Source organism: Papaver somniferum, unplaced genomic scaffold, assembly GCF_003573695.1.
Source record: "Papaver somniferum cultivar HN1 unplaced genomic scaffold, ASM357369v1 unplaced-scaffold_15, whole genome shotgun sequence".
NCBI classification, from domain to species: domain Eukaryota; kingdom Viridiplantae; phylum Streptophyta; class Magnoliopsida; order Ranunculales; family Papaveraceae; genus Papaver; species Papaver somniferum.
Window position 1 is genome coordinate 2,103,871 of NW_020624376.1, and position 21,697 is coordinate 2,125,567.

General features: G+C 36.3%; 3 protein-coding genes across 23 annotated transcripts; all 3 read right to left on the minus strand.

The window, feature by feature from the left end:
- Positions 1–1,820: 1,820 nt before the first annotated feature.
- LOC113335761 lies at positions 1,821–6,160 on the minus strand. 6 transcript variants are annotated; one of them, XM_026581786.1, is made up of 8 exons: positions 5,066–6,159; positions 4,746–4,979; positions 4,101–4,613; positions 3,759–3,911; positions 3,323–3,646; positions 2,672–3,120; positions 2,114–2,515; positions 1,821–2,047 (listed from the first exon to the last, which is right to left on the minus strand). In XM_026581786.1, exons 1-8 carry the CDS (start codon positions 5,328–5,330, stop codon positions 1,853–1,855), a joined length of 2,535 nt encoding a protein of 844 aa, XP_026437571.1. In that variant the 5' UTR covers positions 5,331–6,159; the 3' UTR covers positions 1,821–1,852. The 6 variants fall into 6 exon arrangements, with proteins under 6 accessions (XP_026437571.1, XP_026437573.1, XP_026437570.1 ...); XM_026581788.1 differs by having other exon boundaries at positions 1,821–2,515; positions 2,672–2,706; positions 5,066–6,160; XM_026581785.1 differs by having other exon boundaries at positions 1,821–2,515; positions 4,746–4,943; positions 5,066–6,158.
- Positions 6,161–7,450: 1,290 nt separating this feature from the next.
- On the minus strand, positions 7,451–10,349 carry LOC113335595 (ankyrin repeat-containing protein NPR4-like). The gene is made up of 3 exons (XM_026581619.1): positions 10,185–10,349; positions 9,532–9,980; positions 7,451–8,044 (listed from the first exon to the last, which is right to left on the minus strand). The coding sequence occupies exons 1-3, from the start codon at positions 10,201–10,203 to the stop codon at positions 7,451–7,453; spliced, it is 1,062 nt and encodes a 353-aa protein (XP_026437404.1). The 5' UTR covers positions 10,204–10,349.
- Positions 10,350–10,364: 15 nt separating this feature from the next.
- On the minus strand, positions 10,365–20,129 carry LOC113335768. Of its 16 annotated transcripts, none has more exons than XM_026581804.1 (16): positions 19,854–20,129; positions 19,621–19,701; positions 17,713–17,965; positions 17,512–17,583; positions 17,185–17,421; positions 16,542–17,054; positions 16,173–16,325; positions 15,735–16,016; positions 15,088–15,535; positions 13,170–14,994; positions 12,599–12,756; positions 11,945–12,022; positions 11,631–11,828; positions 11,033–11,494; positions 10,613–10,732; positions 10,365–10,507 (listed from the first exon to the last, which is right to left on the minus strand). In XM_026581804.1, the coding sequence occupies exons 3-9, from the start codon at positions 17,735–17,737 to the stop codon at positions 15,396–15,398; spliced, it is 1,422 nt and encodes a 473-aa protein (XP_026437589.1). In that variant the 5' UTR covers positions 17,738–17,965; positions 19,621–19,701; positions 19,854–20,129; the 3' UTR covers positions 10,365–10,507; positions 10,613–10,732; positions 11,033–11,494; positions 11,631–11,828; positions 11,945–12,022; positions 12,599–12,756; positions 13,170–14,994; positions 15,088–15,395. The 16 variants fall into 16 exon arrangements, with proteins under 16 accessions (XP_026437589.1, XP_026437591.1, XP_026437585.1 ...); XM_026581806.1 differs by lacking the exon at positions 17,713–17,965 and adding an exon at positions 19,288–19,361; XM_026581800.1 differs by lacking the exons at positions 17,713–17,965; positions 19,621–19,701; positions 19,854–20,129 and adding an exon at positions 18,529–18,943 and having other exon boundaries at positions 13,170–13,257; positions 14,281–14,319; positions 14,793–14,994.
- Between the last annotated feature and the right edge of the window lie 1,568 nt (positions 20,130–21,697).

Here is a 21,697-nt window from a genome sequence, read left to right on the forward strand (position 1 = left end):
ATTGGGTCGGGCCATCACGAGCCCAGCACAACACCCTAAAATTTGAACCATTTTTTGGGGACTACTCAAAAATGGTGGGGGACTACTTTGTTATAAGAATGTCTACCCTATATTTATAAAGGGTGTCCTAAAGTGTGGAAATGACTAACCTACCCTTCACCTATATATATAATCACCTCCTCCCAATACCACCGCCTATATATATAACCACCTCTACCCATCACCACCGCTGCTCACCACCACCGACCACCTCAAATCACCACCACCGCCACCTCTATATATAGCTTAATTTAAATCGTTAACAAAACAAAATCAAAATCATAACAAACCCATTACTTTTCATTCATTTTTCTTTGAACAAATGAGAAGTTATCATCAAAATGAGTTGAAAATGGAAGTTGCAGACAAAAGTTCGGCTAGGATTATCTGAAAAACTTTGTCGAACTAACCGAACTCAACTTTAATGGAGGTTTTTTCTTTCAGAAAAAAGTTCGGTTACGTCACAATTTTTTTTCCTGTTAGGTCGCAATTTTTTTCTCCTAACCGAACTTTTCTCTGAAAACCTATATATTGAGTTCGGTTACGTCGCAATTTTTTTCTCCTAACCGAACTTTTCTCTGAAAGAAAAAACTCCATTAAAGCTGAGTTCGGCTACCTGTGTTTTTAGAAACATTAACCGAACTACACTTGCAGAATGAGTTCGGCTACATGTTCTTCAAATGTTGTAGCCGAACTTTTTTAACGAAACCGAAATCAATTTGTAAATTGTTGATTTTTAGGAATGTTTTGGCCAATTCAAACACCGTTAACTAAATTTGAAGTATCCGTGAATGCCCAAAACATCATACTCTTGTTCTGCCTCTTAAAGAAAAAGATCTAAATATTTTCTTCCAAAACCCTCATCTTCATTATCATCTTCTCCCTCTCTATAATTCTTTTTTTTTGAAAAAAAATCAAATTATTAATTTAATCTCACTAATCATTAATTAACTCACTAATCATTACACTAATTTAATTATCAAGGGCAAATTTGGTATTAGAAGAAAAGTTAGATAAGGGATGACTCATTATTACTTCTAATATCCAACCAAAAAAATGGAGAGTAGTCCCCCACCATTTTTGAGTAGTCCCCAAAAAACGGTTCTAAAATTTGAGCCAGCCCGCCAAATAACTTAACCCGGTGCGATACGTCGACACCACACAACACGGAACTTCGTGGGTTGTGCTGGTTGGCAGGTTGGGTTGTGCTGGTTGGCAGGTTGACATAGTACAACATGACACGTGAAGAAAACACGTCATAACATGCACAAAATATGTGGGTTGTGCTGGTTGGCACGTTGGTATGGATAATCACATGGCATAGTACAACATGGCGCGTGAAGAAAACACGTCATAACACGCATAAAATATTACAGAATATGGTAAAAAAACGTCATATCATAACATGCATAAAACATTACGGAATATGGCACAATATTTCACATTTTGTGTATATTTCATAAAAGATTATTTATTCCGCATTTTTTTTACTTTCACTTATTTTTATAACAGCATACCCTAAATATTTGGAAAATATTATTTTTTTGGAAAACATAAAATAGATATACTAGGCACACTGGCACAGTACGTCTATTTTTCTGGCACAGTACAACACAGCGCACCGGCCAGCACGACATGTCTTAATCTCCGGCATATCACAACACAGCATGTAGCACGCCCAGCATGTGACATTGTGGGCTGAGCTGTGCTGGAGCCAAACAGCTAACAACAAATACTGACATGCCATAAAATTAAGAACAGCACATTAAAATGCAACATAGTGGACAAAATTCATTCCATACCACCTGACAGTTCAACTATCTTTCTTTGTATCATTATAAAGATCAACTGCAGGTTCAATATATCTATGTTTCCAGAAGAGGTTACCCCAGTACGCAGAACGCACATATTCGACAAACAATGGTAACTGCAAAAATGCAAACAAGACTACTGGAACACAACCTAGTAGCGTTATAGGAATCAGTGCCCATGCAAATATATCTCCAAGGACAATAAACAGTGATGCGCTAAAAGCTACCAATATGGTGGCCATAGATATGAACAGAGTTGCAAGACCTATGATCAGTTTTTGTGGTAGAGACTTGAGGAAATCTTCTTCTGCATACCGTGATGTGTATATAGCTAAAAACATAAGTACCGAAGATATAGAAGAGAAAAGAGCTAAAGCATCTGCTACTGCAAAGACCATAAATGATGTCCTTCCGAGGAAAACTGGGGTGCCATTCTTGGCGTCATTACTATCATTAATATTACCTCCAGGGACGGTAAAGGCAGCTGCAAATGCTACAGTAGCAATTAAGGCAGCTACTAACATGCAAGATCCAGATGTATCCTTCATCCATTTCTCGCCTTTCTCAACCAAGCCTTTATGTTCCTCTGTAAATATAAGTTGAGCTGTATTTCCGTCTCCATTTGTCCTGCACCTATTTTTGAAGCGTAAGATCCGCTCCACACCCTGAAAGGAAATGAGGTAACCACAAAATTAAAGTATTAAAAGGTGCAGGGGGGTTAGGTGATGTTTTGAATTGAACTTAGAATTCCCCTTATCATCCACATGCTTGATATGAAAATCTTTTGCAGTTGTTGGTAAGATTAAAATACCCCAACATACCTTAAACCACTGCAATTCCCGTTGCAGCTGCAGAGCTGCACCAGAAACCAAATTGAGTTTAGCAGAAGGTGCCAACTTGGCGGCATAGTGCAAGAGAGTGTTATAACTTTTATCATCTTTAGAAACTAGATCCGTTTTTCTCCCCATAATATCAGCAGTTTCACATAAGTAATTCAAAATAGTATCATTTCGTTCTTCAACAGCCATTTGTGCCATTGTCTGTCCCGACATTTCATGCTTAATTAGGCAACCAAATTTCTCAAGACTCGCCATTATAAACTCTGTGGATCCATGCTTTATAGCTGTTTTCATGAAGGTAGAACTGTCAAAAAACTCTAGCATCTCTTTCCTGTTCAATGTTTCATCGAGTTGTCTCAACATATTTTGGACCAATGCCAAAGCCTGTTTGTGCATCAACTTTTGCTTGTACAATTGTTTGAAATGAGGCACTGATGACAATCAAAATCAAGTCACCCTAATTTTAGAACCTCATTTCTTAAAGATTAATGACCTAGCTAGACAGACTAACTGGCATCAGATCCATGTATGGTAATTGGTAAGTAACCTAAACAACGTGAAAACACAAAAAATATTTTTAATAAAAAACTAAAAAAAAGTAGCAACCAAATTTATCTCAAGGGAAAGAAAAACCTCGCATCAGGTAAGGCATGATGAAGATTGAGATGCACTTAATTATCGACGAGTCTTTACAAGTTGGTAAGGATAATTCTGAGCTCTCCGAAAGACCCTTTTCATTTCCTTTGATTTCTTCTGAGGTCTTTGAAGGGTTCCCTGCATCCTCATTATTGGTCCCTATTATGCTTTGTGAAGGGTTCTCTTCGTCTGTTTCACTGCTTTCTGAGCTCTCTGAACAGTTATCTTTTTCTCTTTTGTTCCTTTCATCTATCCTCCAAGAGTTTTTCTCTTCTACTTTGTTGTCATGACAATGTGCAGAATCCATGTCCACTTGAATTACTGGAACACACACCCCAAATACATATTTAGATAATTGAGCATTTGAATTCAGATGTACGAATAGGGAAAGAAAAAGAAGTATACACAGAACTAATATCCATGAATAACTAACACGAATAAATGCAACGCTGCCACCATGTTAGTCTAGCTCCACTTAAAAAAGTAAATGGCTTCTCAACAAGTATTTCAAATCCATATTGCTTAGACCACTTCGACCTCGTACTCACCAACCCTGGAAATCGTAGGACAAGAGATGACGCTATATCTACAAACACGATAGTTAGTTTTAAGTAAATACAAGTAGAATGAAGCTTTTTAACTTTTGAAAGATTAAATTCATATCATGAAAGGGTGCTGAGATAGAACTTGGAAAGCCCATAAAAATATTATCGGGTGCAAAAAATCAACAATACCTATAATAGTATATCTATGTTAACTGGTTTTGCATACATACCGTAAAACTCTTCATTAATTGCATCACATAACAGGCTAGCACCACCATGACCCGAGAACGGACTTGGGTACTCATCTCTAGTTACAGAGTAAAGGTACTCAACTATCTCTTTCTGTGCATCTGTTGTATACATAAGAGCAAGAGCGAGGGGTACCCTTCCATCGCAATTGCGTATCTGGGTCAACATCCGATTCTTCTTAACCATTACCTCAGCTGCTTTGAGATTTCCATACATGACAGCAAAGTGAAGTGCTGTAGATTCAAAACATCTTGCTTTATATTCCAGTACTTCAGGTGGCATGAATCTCACAATCTCCTCTATAAACACCAGGTGATTCCTGTGCACGGCTATATGCAGAGCTGTCTCTAGTTCTTCAGTGATCACTTCTCGAATCGCTTTTGGATTATTGTCTAAAATGTTATTAGCTTTTTCCCAGTCACCATCGTATGCTGCATAGTATAGTTGCTCGTATTCATCCAAAACATACTTTTTACTCATCCCCTCATCACTCTCTTATATCAGTTAGACAATATACATAAGCAATAAAACAATAAACATCAGAATATATTCCAAAACTAAAATTCAACGCAAAAATTTCTTCTTGCCATCATGTTCTTTTCTCTATTAGAATGAAATCAGCTTACTAGATCTAAGGTTGTGCTCCATGGTCGTATGATTTCCTGTGAATTCACTAAGTTGTCGGTCAAATGGCTGCTGCTGATATTTTTCATTATGATTATCATCAGATACCGCCTGTGTGGTCTCCTCGTACACTACCGTTGTTGTCCTTTTTACTTTTTCTGCTATTTCATCTGTAGCATTACTATTGCCAGTATCTCCTTCTGGTGTCAATAATGTTGCCGGTAATGATGTCAATGCTAAAATATACAAAGCCGATCAGATCTCAAATATAGAAACTATTTGGCTACATCAAATGAAATATATGTGTACATATATTACATACCTTGCTGCTTATGACAATGGGATGATGATGGGTTTTGGAAAACCTTATGTCCATCCTTGTCCCTTTTATTATTATTACTTGCGTTCTCAATGCTTTTTAATATCTCTAATATCTGGTTTTGAGTACTTAACTGAGAGTTTAAGATCATAGATTGAGATCCATCTAGTTTAGCTTGGGATTCAACAAGAACTTTAAGTAAAGTTTTAATCTCAATCATTTCTTCCTGAGATCGGTGATCACAATAACCCAATTCTCTAGCAGACATGATGTGTGTGAGGGAGAGAGAGAGAGAGTGAGACAAAGAGATAAAGACTAATAAAAAGCATTAAGGGTGGGTGAATTATGCACAAAAGTCCCTCTGGAGTAAAGTCCTATCACTAATTAACAAATGATTCTTGTTTTTATTGGAGTTGCTTTAGATTAATTAAAACAATTAAACTAGAGTGTGGTATCTAGAAAATCTTGCGATATGTGGCTGCAGTGCAGAAATCTGAGATCTACTAATTTGCAGGCACTTAATTACTCGAAAGCTGAAAAACTAAGTCAAATATTGTGCACACATATTTCAGGCTCAACAATGTAAAGACAATACGTGTGTGCATTTCACTGATTCGCACCTTCTATGTACACTTGTTCTGTTTGCAAAAGCAAAATACACACCTTTGGAAAGCTCGTAATATGCAGTTAACCCCTCCATAGTCCATATAAGAATAACTGTGTGTTTATATACAACCATTCCTACAGAGATGTTATTCTCGAATAGAGGTCACCTATAAAAAATTAAATAAAACACAGCCTTTCTCCTATTTACAAGTATCTAGAAATACAGAAAGCCATTTCAATTTCTCTAGTGATTTCCAATGCGGAAGACAAAAGGACTGTAGATTATTTCTCCATGACATCGGCATGTTGCTACCTAAACATACTATTGACATTCATTCAAGACAAATTAAACACACTACTTCTACACCATTATGATTTTCTACATAATTAGCACTCAGTTACTTTAGAGTCAATGGCAACATAGTGTACGCAAATTAAGATTGAAAATTTAGGTTTTGTAAGACTGTAAATACACAACATATTTACCTTGAAACATACCTGCTTTGAAAATTCATCTCAATTTGTTCTAGTGTTTGAAATTCCAAAATCCATAGTACAGGTTGCCCTACAAATATTCAGGCAGACAGACAGACAATCAATAATCAACCTACATAAATTCTTTAATCTCAAATCTTAACGGGAAGTTTGAGAACTACTAAGTAGCACAAATGCACAGAGAAACACTAAAACCCTAGAAAGCTAAGAATGGAACTGAATCCAAGTGAAAAAGAAAGACGAATTTCACTGAAATCTACAATATACCTTACAAAGAATCAGTAGAATCATGGATTCCTCCTCCTCTGATTCGATTGAATTTCAGCTTTTTTTTGAAATTTAACATCTGATTGAATAAGATTTTTTTAGATCCGAGAAGGTCCGCCCTAGAAGAAGAAACAGTGATGAGAGTTAACAATCTACTCCATTTAAATCACAATGCCGAGTAAAAACAGATAAGATCCACAAAAACGAAGAGGAATTGTGATTAAAATGGAGCAGATTCAGATATTTCTCATTTGCAGAGCTTCAGAGAGTGTGAGAGAGATTTTCCGAGGAAAATGAAAAAAGAAAACGAAGTAAAGTATTTGCTGGACCATGTAATGGAGCCACTCTGCTTTGCTGGACCATGTAATGGCTTGGAGGGGGACCATGATTGCTAAGGCTATCTTGGTTATATTTTGCTTCACAATTATTTTGGCTTTTAGAAATCCAAATGTCAGAAGTCGGTTTGGCTGTCAAATTACTTCTAAACGTCTTTTTGTGAATCAAAATAGTTTTACATCTACAAAAAAACAGAAGTAAGAAACAGATTTGTGTCTTGGAAGTAAAAAAAAAAAAAAAAACTAGAGCCAATTAGCGCTCTGTTGGTAAGAGTCCAACCGCCACTTGGTGGTTGTACAATGAAATGTGGCGTGATGGCTCTATGCAAGGCCAACTTTGAAATTGGAGAGTTCTAAAGCTTCTGCATTTGACGTTGGATCATATTTTGTTCAGCGAACTAAACAACTACAGCCTAGGAATAAAGCACACAATGAACACCCAAAGGCTCAATTCAAAAGGCTTTAGCAATCCAACAATAGGATCTACGATTTGATGGAGCTAATCAACAAACAACAAATATTGACATGATGTAAATAAAGGATGAGCAACTTGATGAAGAACCACACATTAGAATGCACAATAATGGACAGAATTCATTCCATTACACCTGAAAGTTCACTTATGTTTCTTTATACCATTATACTGATCAACTGTAGGTTCGATATATCTATGTTTCCAGAAAAGTTAACCCCAGTACGCAGAACGTACATATTCAACAAACAATGGTAACTGCAACCAAGCAAACAAGACTACAGGAACACAGCCAAATAACGTTATAGGAATCAGTGCCCATGTAAATATATCTCCCAGGACAATAAAAAGTGATGCACTAAAAGCTATCAATATGGTGGCCATAGATACGAATAGAGTTGCAAGTCCTATGATCAGTTTTTGTGGCAGAGACTTGAGGAAATCTTCTTCTGCATACCGTGATGTGTATATTGCTAAAAACATAAGTACTGAAGTGATAGAAGAGAAGAGAGCTAACACATCTGCTACTACAAAGACTGTGAATGATGTCCTTCCCAGGAAAACTGGGGTGCCATTTGTAGCGCTATTAGTATCACTGATATTACCTCCAGGGACTGTGAAGGCAGCTGCAAATGCTACAGTATCAATTAGGGCAGCTACTAACATGCAAGATCCAGATGTATCCTTCATCCATTTCTCACCCTTCTCAACCAAACCTTTATGTTCTTCTGCAAATATATGTTGAGCTGTAATTCCATCTCCATTTGTCCTGCACCTACTCTTCATGCGTAGGATACGTTCCACACCCTGGGGAAAAAATGAGGTAACCACAAAATCAAAGATTCAAAGGTGCATGATTATGTGATTTTTGAATTGAACTTAAAATTTCATACTTTCCACATGCTGATATCAAAAAATGTTCCGCAGTTGTTGATAAGATTTAAACACCCTAAGAGCAACCACAGTCACGAGACAGACCAAATACCAAATTCCAGACTAAAAACCAAAAAAGTTTGGTATTCTCGGTGTTCAAGCGCAGTGGGTGACGAGCAAAATTTGGTGAGGCGTAACTTATACATCCGCTTGAAGCCAGACGGAATTTATACTAACGTTTCTTGGTGGGCGTCTTTTTAACATGCGTCTCAGTGAAACGGATGTATTACGTGCGCCTGATTGAGGCGCAGTTTTAATTCACGCCTGGCATTAGACGGCGATGGAAAATGCGTCCCAGTAGACGGAGATGGTATGTGCGTCTGATACATACGGAGATATAAATTGCGTCTGCATCGGACGGACACAGAAGGTGCGTCTGAGTGGGGCGGAGATGAAAGGTCCGTCTATGTGGGGCGTTTATGGAAAGTCCGTCTGAGTGGGGCGTTTATGGAATGTCCGTCTGGGTGGGGCGTCAATGTAAAGTGCGTCTAGAAATATACGTTAAAGGGCAAGTCCGTCTGATTATCTCCTCTTCTCCTCCTCTTTCACAGAACAAGAACAAAAAAGACGACGAAACCTAAGAAAAAAGGATTGGGGCAGCAGCACTTATTGTTCGACTTTCTTGACCTTATCTTTTCTGCGTAAGCAGAGGATTAGTCTAGTAGGCTGGAGGGATTGTACTTATCCCTTGTACGGGACTAGTACCCCATCCAGATTCATTGGGCGTCTCTGCACACGGAAATGGACTAGTACCCCATCCAGATTCATTGGGCGTCTCTGCACACGGAAATGATTGCATGTTCGCACCACGTTGGAAGATCAAACTGGAGCATGGGGCTATGCAATCTCATGTTATGAAAATTCAGGCGTACATTAAAGATACGTCTCACACAGGCGTGCATAATACATGCGCCCGGACCAGGCGTACATTAAAGATACGTCTACACACAGGCGCTCACGATACATGCGCCCGAACCAGGCGGTTTTTATAACTGCGCCCCACTGGGACGTACATTCTAATTACGCCTGCTGTGGGGCGTACGTATTATCTCCGTTTTGTCCGGCGGTGGTTATAAATACGCCTCACTCATACGCTCTTTATACATCCGCCCTAATTTCATGCGTTCTTTATACTTACGTCTGGTGTGAAGCGCTCACTATAACCCCGTCTGAATTCATACGCTTATATTAAGCCCGTCCCAGTATAACTGATTTTAGTCTGGGTCGGCGACCATTTTTGGTCTCAAACCCTAATTATCCGGACTAAATATAGCTTTAGTCCGTTCCATTGCGGCTGATACAGAGACCAAATTTGGGTTTAGTCTCCAAATTTGGTCGTGACTGTGGTTGCTCTAACATACCTTAAACCACTGTAACTCCCGTTGCATCTGCAGAGCTGCACCAGAAACCAAATTGAGTTTAGCCGAAGGCGCCAAATTTGCAGCATAGTGCAAAATAGTGTTATAACTTTTATCATCTTTAGAAACAAGATCCATTTTTTTCCCCATAATATCAGCGGTCTCACATAAGTAATTCAAAATAGTATCATTTCGTTCTTCAACAGCCATTTGCACCATTGTTTGTCCTGAAATTTCATGCATAATTAGGCAGCGGAATTTCTCAAGAGTCGCCGTAATAACCTCTGTTGATCCATGCTTTATAGCTGTTTTCATGAAGGTAGAACTCTCAAAAAACTCTTTTAGATCTTTCCTGTTCATTGTTTCATTGAGTTGTGTCAACATATTTTGGACCAATGCCAAAGCCTGTTTGTGCATCAACTTTTGCTTGTACAATGGTTCGAAATGAGGCACTGATCATGACAATCAAAATCAAGTCATCATAATATTAGAACCTCCATTTATGATTTTTGAAAGATTAATGACCTAGCTAGACAGCCTATGTAGCATCAGATTAATGTATGGTAAGTAACCTATATCACGAAAAAAAAATAGGATACTTTTAATAAAGACCAAACAAATTTAGCAACCAAATTTATCTCGAGGGAAAGAAGAACCTCGTATTAGGTAAGGCATGATGAAGATTGAGATGCACTTGATTATTGACGAGTCTTTACTAGTTGGTAAGGATACTTCGGAGCTATCCCGAAGACCCTTTTCATTGGCTTCGATGCGTTTTGAGCTCTTTGAAGGGTCCCCTGCATCGTCATTATTGACCCCTATTATGTATTGTGAAGGGTTCTCTCCGTCTGTTTCACTGTTTTCTGAGCTCTCTGAACAGTTATCTTTTTCTCTTTGTTCCCTTCATCTATCCTCCAAGGGTTTTTCTCGTCTACTCTGCTGTCATGGCGATGTGCAGCATCCATGTCCACTTGAATTACTGGAACACATACCCAAATATGTATTTAGATAATTGAGCATTTCAATTCAGATATAGGGAAAGAAATAGAAGTATACATAGCACTAATATTCATGAATAACTAACATGAATAAATGCAACGTTGTCACCACGTTAGCCTAGCTCCACTCAAAAAAGTAAACGGCTTCTCAACAAGTATTTCGAATCCATATTGCTTAGACCACTTCGACCTCGTACTCACCAATCCTGGAAATCATAAGACAAGAGATGATGCTATATCTACAAATAAGACATTTAGTTTTAAGTAAATATAAGTAGAATGGAACTTTTTAACTTGGGAAAGATTAAATTCATATCATAAAAGGGTACTGAGAAAGAACTTGGAAAGCCCATAAAAATAAATCGAGTGAGAAAAATCAAATGTGTTCGTACACATATTTTATATCTACACTACTTATAATAGGAAATCTATGTTAACTGATTTTGTGTACGTACAATAAAACTCTTCATTAATTGCATCACATAACAGGCTAGCACCACAATTACCTGAGAAGGGACTTGGGTACTCATCTCTAGTTACAGAATAAAGGTACTCAACTATCTCTTTCTGTGCACCTGTAGTATACATAAGAGCAAGAGCGAGGGGTACCCGTCCATCAAAATTGCGTATCTGAGTCAACATCCCGTTCTTCTTCACCATCACCTCAGCTGCCTTGAGATTTCCATACATGACAGAGAAGTGAAGTGCTGTAGATTCATAACATCTTGCTTTATATTCCAGTACTTCAGGTGGCATGAATCTCACAATCTCTTCTATAAACACCAAGTGGTTCCTGTGTACGGCTATATGCAGAGCTGTTTCTAGTTCTTCTGTGGTCACTTCTTGAATTGCTTGTGGATTCTTTTCGAAAAACTTAATAGCTTTTTCCTAGTCACCATCATATGCTGCATAGTATAGTTGCTCGTATCCATCCAAAATATACTTTTTACTCACCACCTCATCACTCTCTTATCAGTTACAACATAGATGAGCAGTAAAAAAAGTAAATATCAGAATAAATTCCTATTAATTAAAATTCAATGTAAAATTATCTTCTTTCCATCACATTCTTTTCTCTGTTATAATGAAATGAAATTAGCTTACCAGATTTAAGGTTCTGCTCCATGGCCGTACGATTTCCTGTAAATTCACCAAGTGGATGGTCAAGTGGGTGCTGCTGATATTGTTCATTATAATCATCGGATAACGCGTGTGTGGTCTCCTCATACACTATCGACGGTGTCCTTTTCACGTTTTCTGCTACTTTATCTATAGCATTATGATTGTTGCCAGTATCTTCTTCTGGTGGCAATAATGTTGTTGGTGACGACGTCAAAAAGTCCAATATACAAAGCTGATCAGATCTCAGATATAGAAACTAATTCGCGAATTAAATGAAAGCTTTATGCACTACATACCTTGCTGCGTATGACAGCGGGACGATGATGGGTTTTGGAAATCATTATGTTCATCCTTCTCCCTGTTATTACCATTTCCTGCATTACCAATGCTTTTTAATATATCTAAAATCTGGTTTTGAGTATCTAATTGAGAGTTTAGGATCTTAGATTGAGATTCAACAAGCAGTTTAAGTAACGATTTAATCTCTATCAATCCTTGCTGAGATCGATGATCATGATCCCCGGATTCTCTAGCAGACATCATGTGCGTGTGTGTGTTGAGAGAGAGAGAGAGAGAGAGACAGAGACAGGGACAGAGAAGATTAATAATATTAAAAGGATTAAGAGTAGGTAAATTATGCAGAAAAGTTTCTCTGGAGGCAAATCACATCACTAATTAACAAATGATTCTTGTTTTTATTGGAGTTACTTTTGATTAATTAAACAATTAAACTAGACTGCGGCATCTAGAAAATCTAATGATATGGGTCTACCGTGCAGAAATTTAAGATCTAGTAAATTACAGGCACTTAACTATTCAAAAGCTTAAAAACAAAGTCAAATATTGTGCACACATATTTCAGGCTCAATATTATTAAGACAATACGGGTCATTTCACTGATTCACACCTTCTATGGACACCTGTCTTGTTTAAACAAGCAAAATACACACCTTTGGAAAGCTCCGCAATATACACAACCACAGTCTAGTAAAAGGAATGTTGGTGAATTAAGCAAAATACAGTCAACCCCTCCAAAGTCCGTATACGAATAGCTTTGTGTTTATACACAACCATTCCTATAGAGAGGTTATTCTTGATTAGAGGTTACCTACAAAAAATTGAAACATTGCACAGCCTTAGCTAAGACGAACATACAAAAATCTCTTTCTCCTATTTACATGTATCCAGAAATACACGAAGCCATTTTAACTTCTTTAGTGATCTCCAATCATCAAAGTGCGGAAGAAAAAATGACTGTAGATTATTTCTCAATGACGTCGTTGTGTTGCTATCAAAACATACTATACTATGAGATTCATTCAAAACAAAATTAAGCATACACTATTTCACCACTACCACAGCTAGATCATTATGAATTTCTACATAATCAGCATTCAGTTACTTTAGAGTCAATGGCATATACAGTCTACGCAAATTAAGATTGAAAATTTAGGTTTGTATGATTGTAAATACACGCATATATACCTGACCTACCAGACAGAAGTGAAACAATAAATTTACCTTGAGAGCTACCTGCTTCCAAAATTCATCTCCCACCAACCACCTCTCAATTTGTTCTAGTGTTTGAAATTCCACAATACAGGTAACCCTGCAAATTCAGCAAGACAGAGAAACAATTCAATAATCAACCTACATATGCCAATATTTAATCTCAAATGTTAATAGAAGCACTACGTAGAAAAATTCACCAAGGCCTAAAGCATGAGAAAATTGGCACAAGAATCTTTCTAAAACCTAGACATTCATAAAGTTACGAATTATCGAGATGAATCAAACGAGAAGAAGAATTTTACAGAAATTCACAGAGCAAGTTACAGAGAATAAGTAGAATCATGGAATTCCTCCTCTGATCAGATTGAATATCAGCTGTTTCTGAAATTTAACATCTAATTGTATAAGATTATTAGATTTGACAAGGCCCTATTAATAGAAACAGTGACGAGAATTAACTTAATCTGTTCCATTTAAATCCCAATGCCGGATATAAAAAGAGATCAAACCCGCGAAAACGAAGAGAAATTGGGATTAAATCAGACCAGATTCAGATATTTCTCATTTGCAGAGCTTCGGAGAGTAAATGAGGGAGAGAGATCCTGTTGAGAAAAATGAAACAAACTATTTTTCTAAGACTTTTTTTGGCAAACATTGCCATATAAAATAGAGCCAAACTACCACTTTGCTGGACCATATGAGGGTGCGGTCAGAAAAAGAGCTCAAGTTACTTGAAACTCAAATTCTGCTTACACTTGCGGCAGCATCTGAAGAATCCATGATTCAAGCTTCATTTCTGCAGTATGCGCATTCAACAAATTGAATGTCTAGGCTATATGATATTTGCAGAGTTCTGCAGTTTCTGCTTTTGATGTCAGATTCCAAAAAAAAAATAAAAAAAAATCACTGCATATGATGATCTACATTTGATAATCAACAAATATTGACATGACATAAACAAAGCTAGTGGAATAAATTGGATTTCATTAACAGGGATATAGCAAATTGCAAATGTTCAGGAGTACCATACGATATAAAGAAATGTAAATTGAGCAGTTTGGTCAAAAGAACTACATGCCACACAGCAAAGTGCACGTAAGTGTACAACTACAGGGCATACCTTCCATAACACCTCCCAATTCTTTGCAGCCAGAACAACCTGATTTAAAGCTCAATTATTTTTCTTAGCACCATTGTATTGATCAACTCTAGGCTGGACATATCTATGTTTTAAAAAGAGGCTACCCCAGTACGTAGAACGAACAATTTCAACAAACAATGGTAACTGCAACAGTACAAATAGTAAGACAGGAACACAACTAAATAATGCCATAGGAATTGGTGCCCAGACACACCTATCTTCAAGCACAATGGAAAGTGATGCACTAAAAGCTACCAATATTGTAGCCATGGATATGAATAAGGTTCCAAGACCTATAACAAGTTTTCGTGGAAGGGACGTGTGGAATTCTTCTTCTGCATATCTTGACGTGTATAAAGCTAAAAACATAAGTACTGACGTGATTGAAGAAAATAGAGCTAATGCATCTGCCACCACAAATACCATAAATGATGTTGTTTCCAAGAAAACTGGGGTGCCGTTTTTGTTGCTATTACTGTCACTAATATTACCTCCCGGGATGGTAAAAGCAGCTGCGAATGCTACAGTAGTGATGAGGGCAGCTACTAACATGCAAGATCCAGATGTATCCTTCATCCATTTCTCGCCTTTCACCACTAAATCTTTATGTTCCTCTGTAAATATAGATTGAGCTGTATCTCCATTTCTGTTTGGTCTGAACCTTTTATTCTTGAGTAGGATACTTTGCAAACCCTAAAGAAGAAAAAAAGAAACTACCCTCAAATTAAAGTATTTCAGGAGAAAGGTACATGATGTTATTTGATGAGATTCAAATACCATACTTACATTGAACCACTGTAATTCACGTTGCATCTGTAGAGCTGCACCAGAAACCAAATTCAGTTTAGCCAAAGGCGCTAACTTTGCAGCATAGTGCAAGAGAGTGTTGTAACTTTTATCTTCTTTAGAATATAGTCTTATTTTCTCCCCCATAATATCAGCGGTTTCACATAAGTAATTCAAAATAGTATCATTTCGCTCTTGAACAGCCATCTGTGCCATTGTTAGTCCTCCCATTTCCTGGAAAATTAGGTAACTAAATTTCTCAAGGGTCGCCACTATAAACTCAGTGTATACATGCTTTATAGCCATCTTTATGGCGGTAGACTGTCAAAAAACTCCGCTATCTCTTCCCTGTTCATTGTTTTGCCGAGTTGTTCCAACATATTTTGCACCATTGCGAGGGCCTGCTTATCCAACAACTTTTGCTTGTACAATCGTTCAAAATGAGGCACTGATAACAATCAAAATCAAGTCAGCATCAAATTAAAGCCTACATGTGTAATCTTAAAATTATACTGTTGGTTTAACTAGACGATTTAAGTAGCATAGTACTCATGTATGGTAATTCTTCGGTCTCTAAATCGCTTGAACATTCTAAAGAGAGGCTTAAACAAATTAAGCACCAATGTAGTCCAAAGGGGAAGAAAAACCTCGCATTAGGTAAGGCATGCAGAGGATTGAAATGGACTTGATAATTGACGAGTCTTTACTAGTTGATAAGGGGACTTTTGAGCCCTCTGAAAGATCATCTTCATTTTCTTTGCTGCCTCTTGAGCTCTTTGAAGAGTTCCCTGCATCCTCAACATCGGACCTCATTATGCTCGGTGAAGGGTTCTCTTCGTCTGATTCAGTGCCCTCATCTATTTCCCAAGAGTTTTTATCATCTAATTGGCTGTCATTGCCATGTGCAGCATCAATGTCCACTTGAATTACTGGAACACATACCCGCACATGTAGATGAATATTACGTATTTGCTTTAAGATAAATAAATAGGGTAATAAAAGCATATACAGAACTAATATTCATGAGTACGTAATGACTTTGTTCCTGCAGTGTAAATTTTAATTAAGGGAACTAACTAACTAACATGAATAAATGAAACTTTGCCACCATGTTAGCTTAGCTCCACTTAAGAATGTTGATGGCTTCTCGAGAAGTATTTCAAGCCCATATTGCTTAGACCACTTCGACTTCGTACTAACCAATCCTGGAAATCGGCGGACAAGAGACGACGCTATATCTACAAGTAAGATGTGTAATTTTAAGTAAATACAAGTCCAATGAATTTTCTTACCTAGGAAAGATTAAATTTATATCATAAAAGGGTGCTACGATGGCACCTGGAAAGCACGTAATAATAGGTTGTGCGCCATAAATCAATTAGTGTATTTATAAACTAATTCTTAACTAAGCTACTTATTATGGGAAACCCATATAACTAATTTGGGATACGTACCGTAAAACTCGTGATCAATTGCATCACACAACAGGCTAGCACCATAATGACCCAAGAATGGACTTGGGTCCTCGTCTCTAGTTACGGAGTAAAGGTAATCAACTATCGGTTTCTGTGCACCTGTAGTGTACAGAAGAGCAAAAGCCAGGGGTACCCGTCCATCGCGATTGCGTATCTGAGTCAACTTCCGGTTCTTTTTAACCATCATCTCAGTTGCTTTAAGGTTTCCATACTGGATAGCTAAGTGAAGTGCCGTAAAATTGGAATTCTTTATTTTATATTCCAGTACTTCAGGTGGCATGAGCCTCACAATCTCCTCTATAAATATCACATGATTCTTTCTTACAGCAATACAAAGTGGTGTTTCTAGTTCTTCTGTTATCACTTCTCGAATTGCTTGTGGATCGTTTTGGAAAAACTTATTAGCTTTTTCCCAATCACCATCAGCTGCTGCATTGTACAGCTGGTTACATCCATCCAAAACATACTTTTTACTCATCATCTTATCACCCTCTATTCAATTCAAACATACATGAGCAACATAACAATAAAGTTCAGAAATAAATTCCAGTACACTAAATCTGACGTAAAATAATCTTCTTGGCAAAATGTTGTTATCCATATCAGAATAAAATCAACTTACTCGATTTAAAGTTCTGCTCCATGGTCGTATCATTTCCGGTGAAATCACAAAGTTGATGTTCAAATGGCGGCTGCTGATATTGTTCATTATGATTATTCTCAGGTAACGCCTGTGTGATCTCCTCAAGCACTACTGATGCTGTCTCTTTCACGTTTTCTGAAACTTTAGCTGTAGCGTTACTACTGTTGTCGGCATCTTCTTCTGGTGTCAATACTGTTGTTGGTGACAACATCGCAGCTACAACATACAAGGCTGATCAGATTCAGATCATAGATATAGAAATTAATTCAACAAAAATTAAATGGCCAACACATAAATTTCAAATACCTTGCGGCTTATGACAGTAGGAGGATGATGGGTTTCGTAAAGCTTTATGATTATCCGTTTTATAATGATTACCTGCGTTACCAATGCTTTGTAAAATATCTAATATCTGGTTTTGAGTATTTAATTGGGAGCATTGAGATTCAACTAATACTTTAAGTAGCCTCTTAATCTCTAACATTAATTGGTGAGACTGATAATCACCATAACCTGATTCTCTAGCATACATGTTGGTAGAGATAGCAGGAAAGATCGATAGATAGACAGTGAGAGAGAGTGAAAATCTGGTAGGCAGCAGAATTATATGACTTTCCCTATTTATACAGAAACTGCCACCGTCAAAAGAGTAGTCCAAAAGTTTTCCTCATTTTCTTTGATATTGTCAATGCATTATGCATGAACATAATGCTCACGGCCTCCTCCAAACCTAGCATTTTCATTCATGACTTCTTATATTCTGTTTCACATTAAACACAAATAAATAAATCTAACAACAGAAACTTCTACAGATGCTTGTTGTTTTTATTGTTACATGGCATGGATTGCGTTGCAAAGAGTGCGAAACACATAACTACCAACAAAAAATAAAGTAACAACACCTAGGAACAGAAACACTATGACACAGAGGTAGAGATGGTTCATACCATCACTTCACCCACCATCCAAAGATTAAACTGTAAATTATTCAGTAGCGGAGTTTTGAACTTCTGATTCAAACTAAGGGTCAAGTTTCTTACCAATTAAATTATTCACAGTTGGTTTATTTACTGTTGAATAAATTAAAAAAGAAGGCATAATTAGTAGGTGAATTATGTATAGAAGCTTCATCCTTGGTTGGTGACGGAAGGTCTAGTGAGAATTCTTACTTTTGTTGCAGTTGCTTTTGACTAATTAGTTGCAACCTAAAAGAGAAGCTTTATTGTAAAGGAAGAGAAAAAAGCAGCCCAAGGAACCAAACTAAGAAGTAAATTTAGAGTTTAAGAGCAACCAGGCTTTAATCCTTCCAATTATTATTATTACCTGCAATGCCAACGCTTTTTAATATCTCTAATATCTGGTTTTGAGTATTTAATTGAGAGTTTAAGAGCTTAGACTGAGATTCAACTAGTTTAGCTTGAGATTCAACAAGAACTTTAAGTAACAATTTAATCTCTATCATTTCTTGCTGAGATCGATGATCACGATCACTTGATTCTCTAGCAGACATGATGAGAGAGACAAAAGAGAAGAGTGAGTAAGTTAAGAGTAGACAAAGTAGGTGAAATTGTTTATTTGTTTGAGTTGGTTTATTTATTTGCTTAGTAGTATATGGCATCAATAGTAGGTGAACTGTGCAGAAAAGTTCCTCTGGATGAAAATTCCATCACTAATTAACAAATGATTCTTATTTATATTGGAGTTGGTTTCGATTAATTATAACAAAACTATGGTTTGGGTCTGCTTCTCAGAACTTACAATCTAATTTACAGGCACTTAACTATTCGAAACCTAAAAAAAAAAAAAAAAGTAAAATAATGTACACACATACTTCAGGCTGAACCAAATAAAAACAATAAGAGTGTGCATTTCACTAATTCACACATTCGGTCGACACTTGTTTTTTTGTGCACAAGCAAATACACATTACACACCTTAGGAAAGCTCCATAATATCCAGTTAACCCTCCATATACGAATAAGAAAGCTTTGCGTTTATACACAACTATTCCTATAGAGAGGTTACCTAAAAGAAATTAGAATTTGACATAGCCTTAGCTGAGAGGAAAACAAACAACTATACCTTTCTACTAAAAAGACATGTCTCCAGAATACACAAAGCCATTTTAACTTCTCTCACTGGTGTTTTCCAATCATCTAAATGAGTAAGACAAAGGGAATATAGTCAACTTCTCAATGACGTCGTCGGTGTGTTGCCGTCTAAACTTACTATGGGATTCATCAATACAAAATTAAACACACACACACTACTTCTTCACTTCAGTTAGTTTGTAGTGTGTGTGAGTGACACCACAATAGCAAATCAAGATTGAAAAATTTAGGTTTACAATTACATTATTGTAAACCTAAATTTTACATACCTGACCACCAGACAGCAGCAAAACAATAAATTTACCTCAAGAGATAACTTTCAAAATCCATCTATTTGTTTTCTGGAGTTTGAAATCCCACAATCTTGTCTACGCTACAGGTAGACCTGCAAATTCAGTCAAACAGAGAATCAATTCATTAATCAACCTACATGAAATCTTTAATCTCATAAATAAACACTAAAACCCTAGATATATTCATAAAGGAAAGAATTTATCTGAATCCAAGAAGAAAATAAAAAGACACAATACAACTTACAAAGAGAATCAGTGGAACCATTGAATTTCTCCTCTGATCAGATTTAATTTTCAGCTGTTTTTGACATTTAACATCTGATTCGAGAAGGCCGACCTGCCGTAGAAGAAGAAACAGTGATGAGAATTAACCTCATCTGCTCCATTTAAATCGCAAACTCGGATAAAAACGAAGAGAAACCATAGAAATTGGAATTAAAATGGAACAGATTAAGATTTTCTCGTTTGCAGAGCTTGAGAGAGAGAGAATGAGGGGGTGTGGGAGAAAGATTTTTGTTGAGAAGATTTTGAAATTTTCGAGAAAAATGAAATAAACCGACTTAAGTAATGCGGGTGGGGGACTGGGGAGACCCGGTTTTATATCCGAATGGTATGCATCTAGAGAACTTTGTTGTTTAGTCCATTAAACCCAATTCGGGTTAATGGCTAGTCCAGCGGGAAAATATATTTACTCGTTAGTCCAAAAAAAATTTGAAAAAAATAAAATTACTCTACTGATCCTAACATATAACACTATGTATGTTACTACATATATTATTACATACTACATATGTTACTAGTAGTATGTTACTACATACTAGTAGTATGTGAGTAGTAACATACTATTAATATGTTACTAGTAGTATGTATTAATACTACATATCAATATGTAATATCGACATATGATACTATGTTATGACTACATATAAATAAATATTGTTATGATATATATTGATATTACATATCAATACGTAGTGTCAACATATTCATACTACATATCAATATGTAGTATCAATATGTTATGTAATACATATAAATAAATACTTTTATGTTATGTATTGATACTACATATCAATATGTAGTATCAATATGTTATGTATTGCATATCAATATTGTTATGTTATATATTGATACTACATATTAATATTGTTATGTTATACTACATATGTTACTACTAGTATACTAGTATCTACTAGTTACTACATATTACTACTAGTTACTACTACTAGTAGTAGTATACTAGTATACTGCTAGTTACTACATATTGATACTACATATTACTACTAATAGTATACTAGTTACTACATATTACTACTAGTTACTACTACATATTATTACTAGTTATTACATATTGATACCACATATTACTACTAGTTACTACCAACAGTATACTAGTATACTAGTTACTACATATTACTACTAGTTACTACATATTGATGCTACATATTACTAATAGTTACTACTAGTATACTAGTTACTACATATTGATGCTACATATTACTAATAGTTATTACTGGTATACTAGTTACTACTAGTAAATTAGTTTACTTTACTAGTATATTAGTAAAGTAGTTACCTAATTTACTAGTAACATATTTTTGTTACTACTAGTATAGTACATATTAATATGTAGTATCACCATATTGATACTACTAGTATGTAGTAACATACTACTGGTAACATTTACATGTGTTGATACTAATTAGATCTGGAAGGGTGTTTTAGGCATTTAGAAAATACACTTTATAATCTCCACAAAGTTTTTGGACCAGCGAGTAAATAATCTAGTCCAAAAACATGTTTTTGTACTAGGGAGTAAATGTTTTTCACGGGTGGACTAGCCATTAACTGGGTCATGAAAAACTGGATTAAACAGTAATTCCTACATGCATCTAAACCTACATCTGGAGCGATGGATATTTGGGCCTACGACAGAACCACGACTGAATGCGGGTAATCACATTTAAGCGATTTTGATTTTGACGAGTGTCAAACTTTTGGGATCTTTGTAGCATTTTTAATCTAAAATAAAATAGAGCCAATTTACTACGAGTTGATCTAAATTTTTTTTTCACGCGAAAAGAAGAT

Bases quoted from the DNA above. Each gene is read 5' to 3' on its own strand.
- LOC113335761 (XM_026581782.1), bottom strand. From the start codon at position 5,330: ATGTCTGCTAGAGAATTGGGTTATTGTGATCACCGATCTCAGGAAGAA. The intron at 4,614-4,745 runs GTAAGCTGATTT...AACTGATATAAG, and splicing joins GGAGCACAACCTTAGATCTA to AGAGTGATGAGGGGATGAGT. The intron at 3,647-3,758 runs GTTAGTTATTCA...TGTGTGTTCCAG, and splicing joins GCAGCGTTGCATTTATTCGT to TAATTCAAGTGGACATGGAT.
- LOC113335595 (XM_026581619.1), bottom strand. The intron at 8,045-9,531 runs GTATGTTAGAGC...TTTTTTCCCCAG, and splicing joins GGGAGTTACAGTGGTTTAAG to GGTGTGGAACGTATCCTACG.
- LOC113335768 (XM_026581803.1), bottom strand. From the start codon at position 18,823: ATGCCATATACTACTAAGCAAATAAATAAACCAACTCAAACAAATAAA. The intron at 17,055-17,184 runs GTAAGTTGATTT...TGAATTGAATAG, and splicing joins GGAGCAGAACTTTAAATCGA to AGGGTGATAAGATGATGAGT. The intron at 15,536-15,734 runs GTTTTTCTTCCC...GATTGTTATCAG, and splicing joins CATGCCTTACCTAATGCGAG to TGCCTCATTTTGAACGATTG.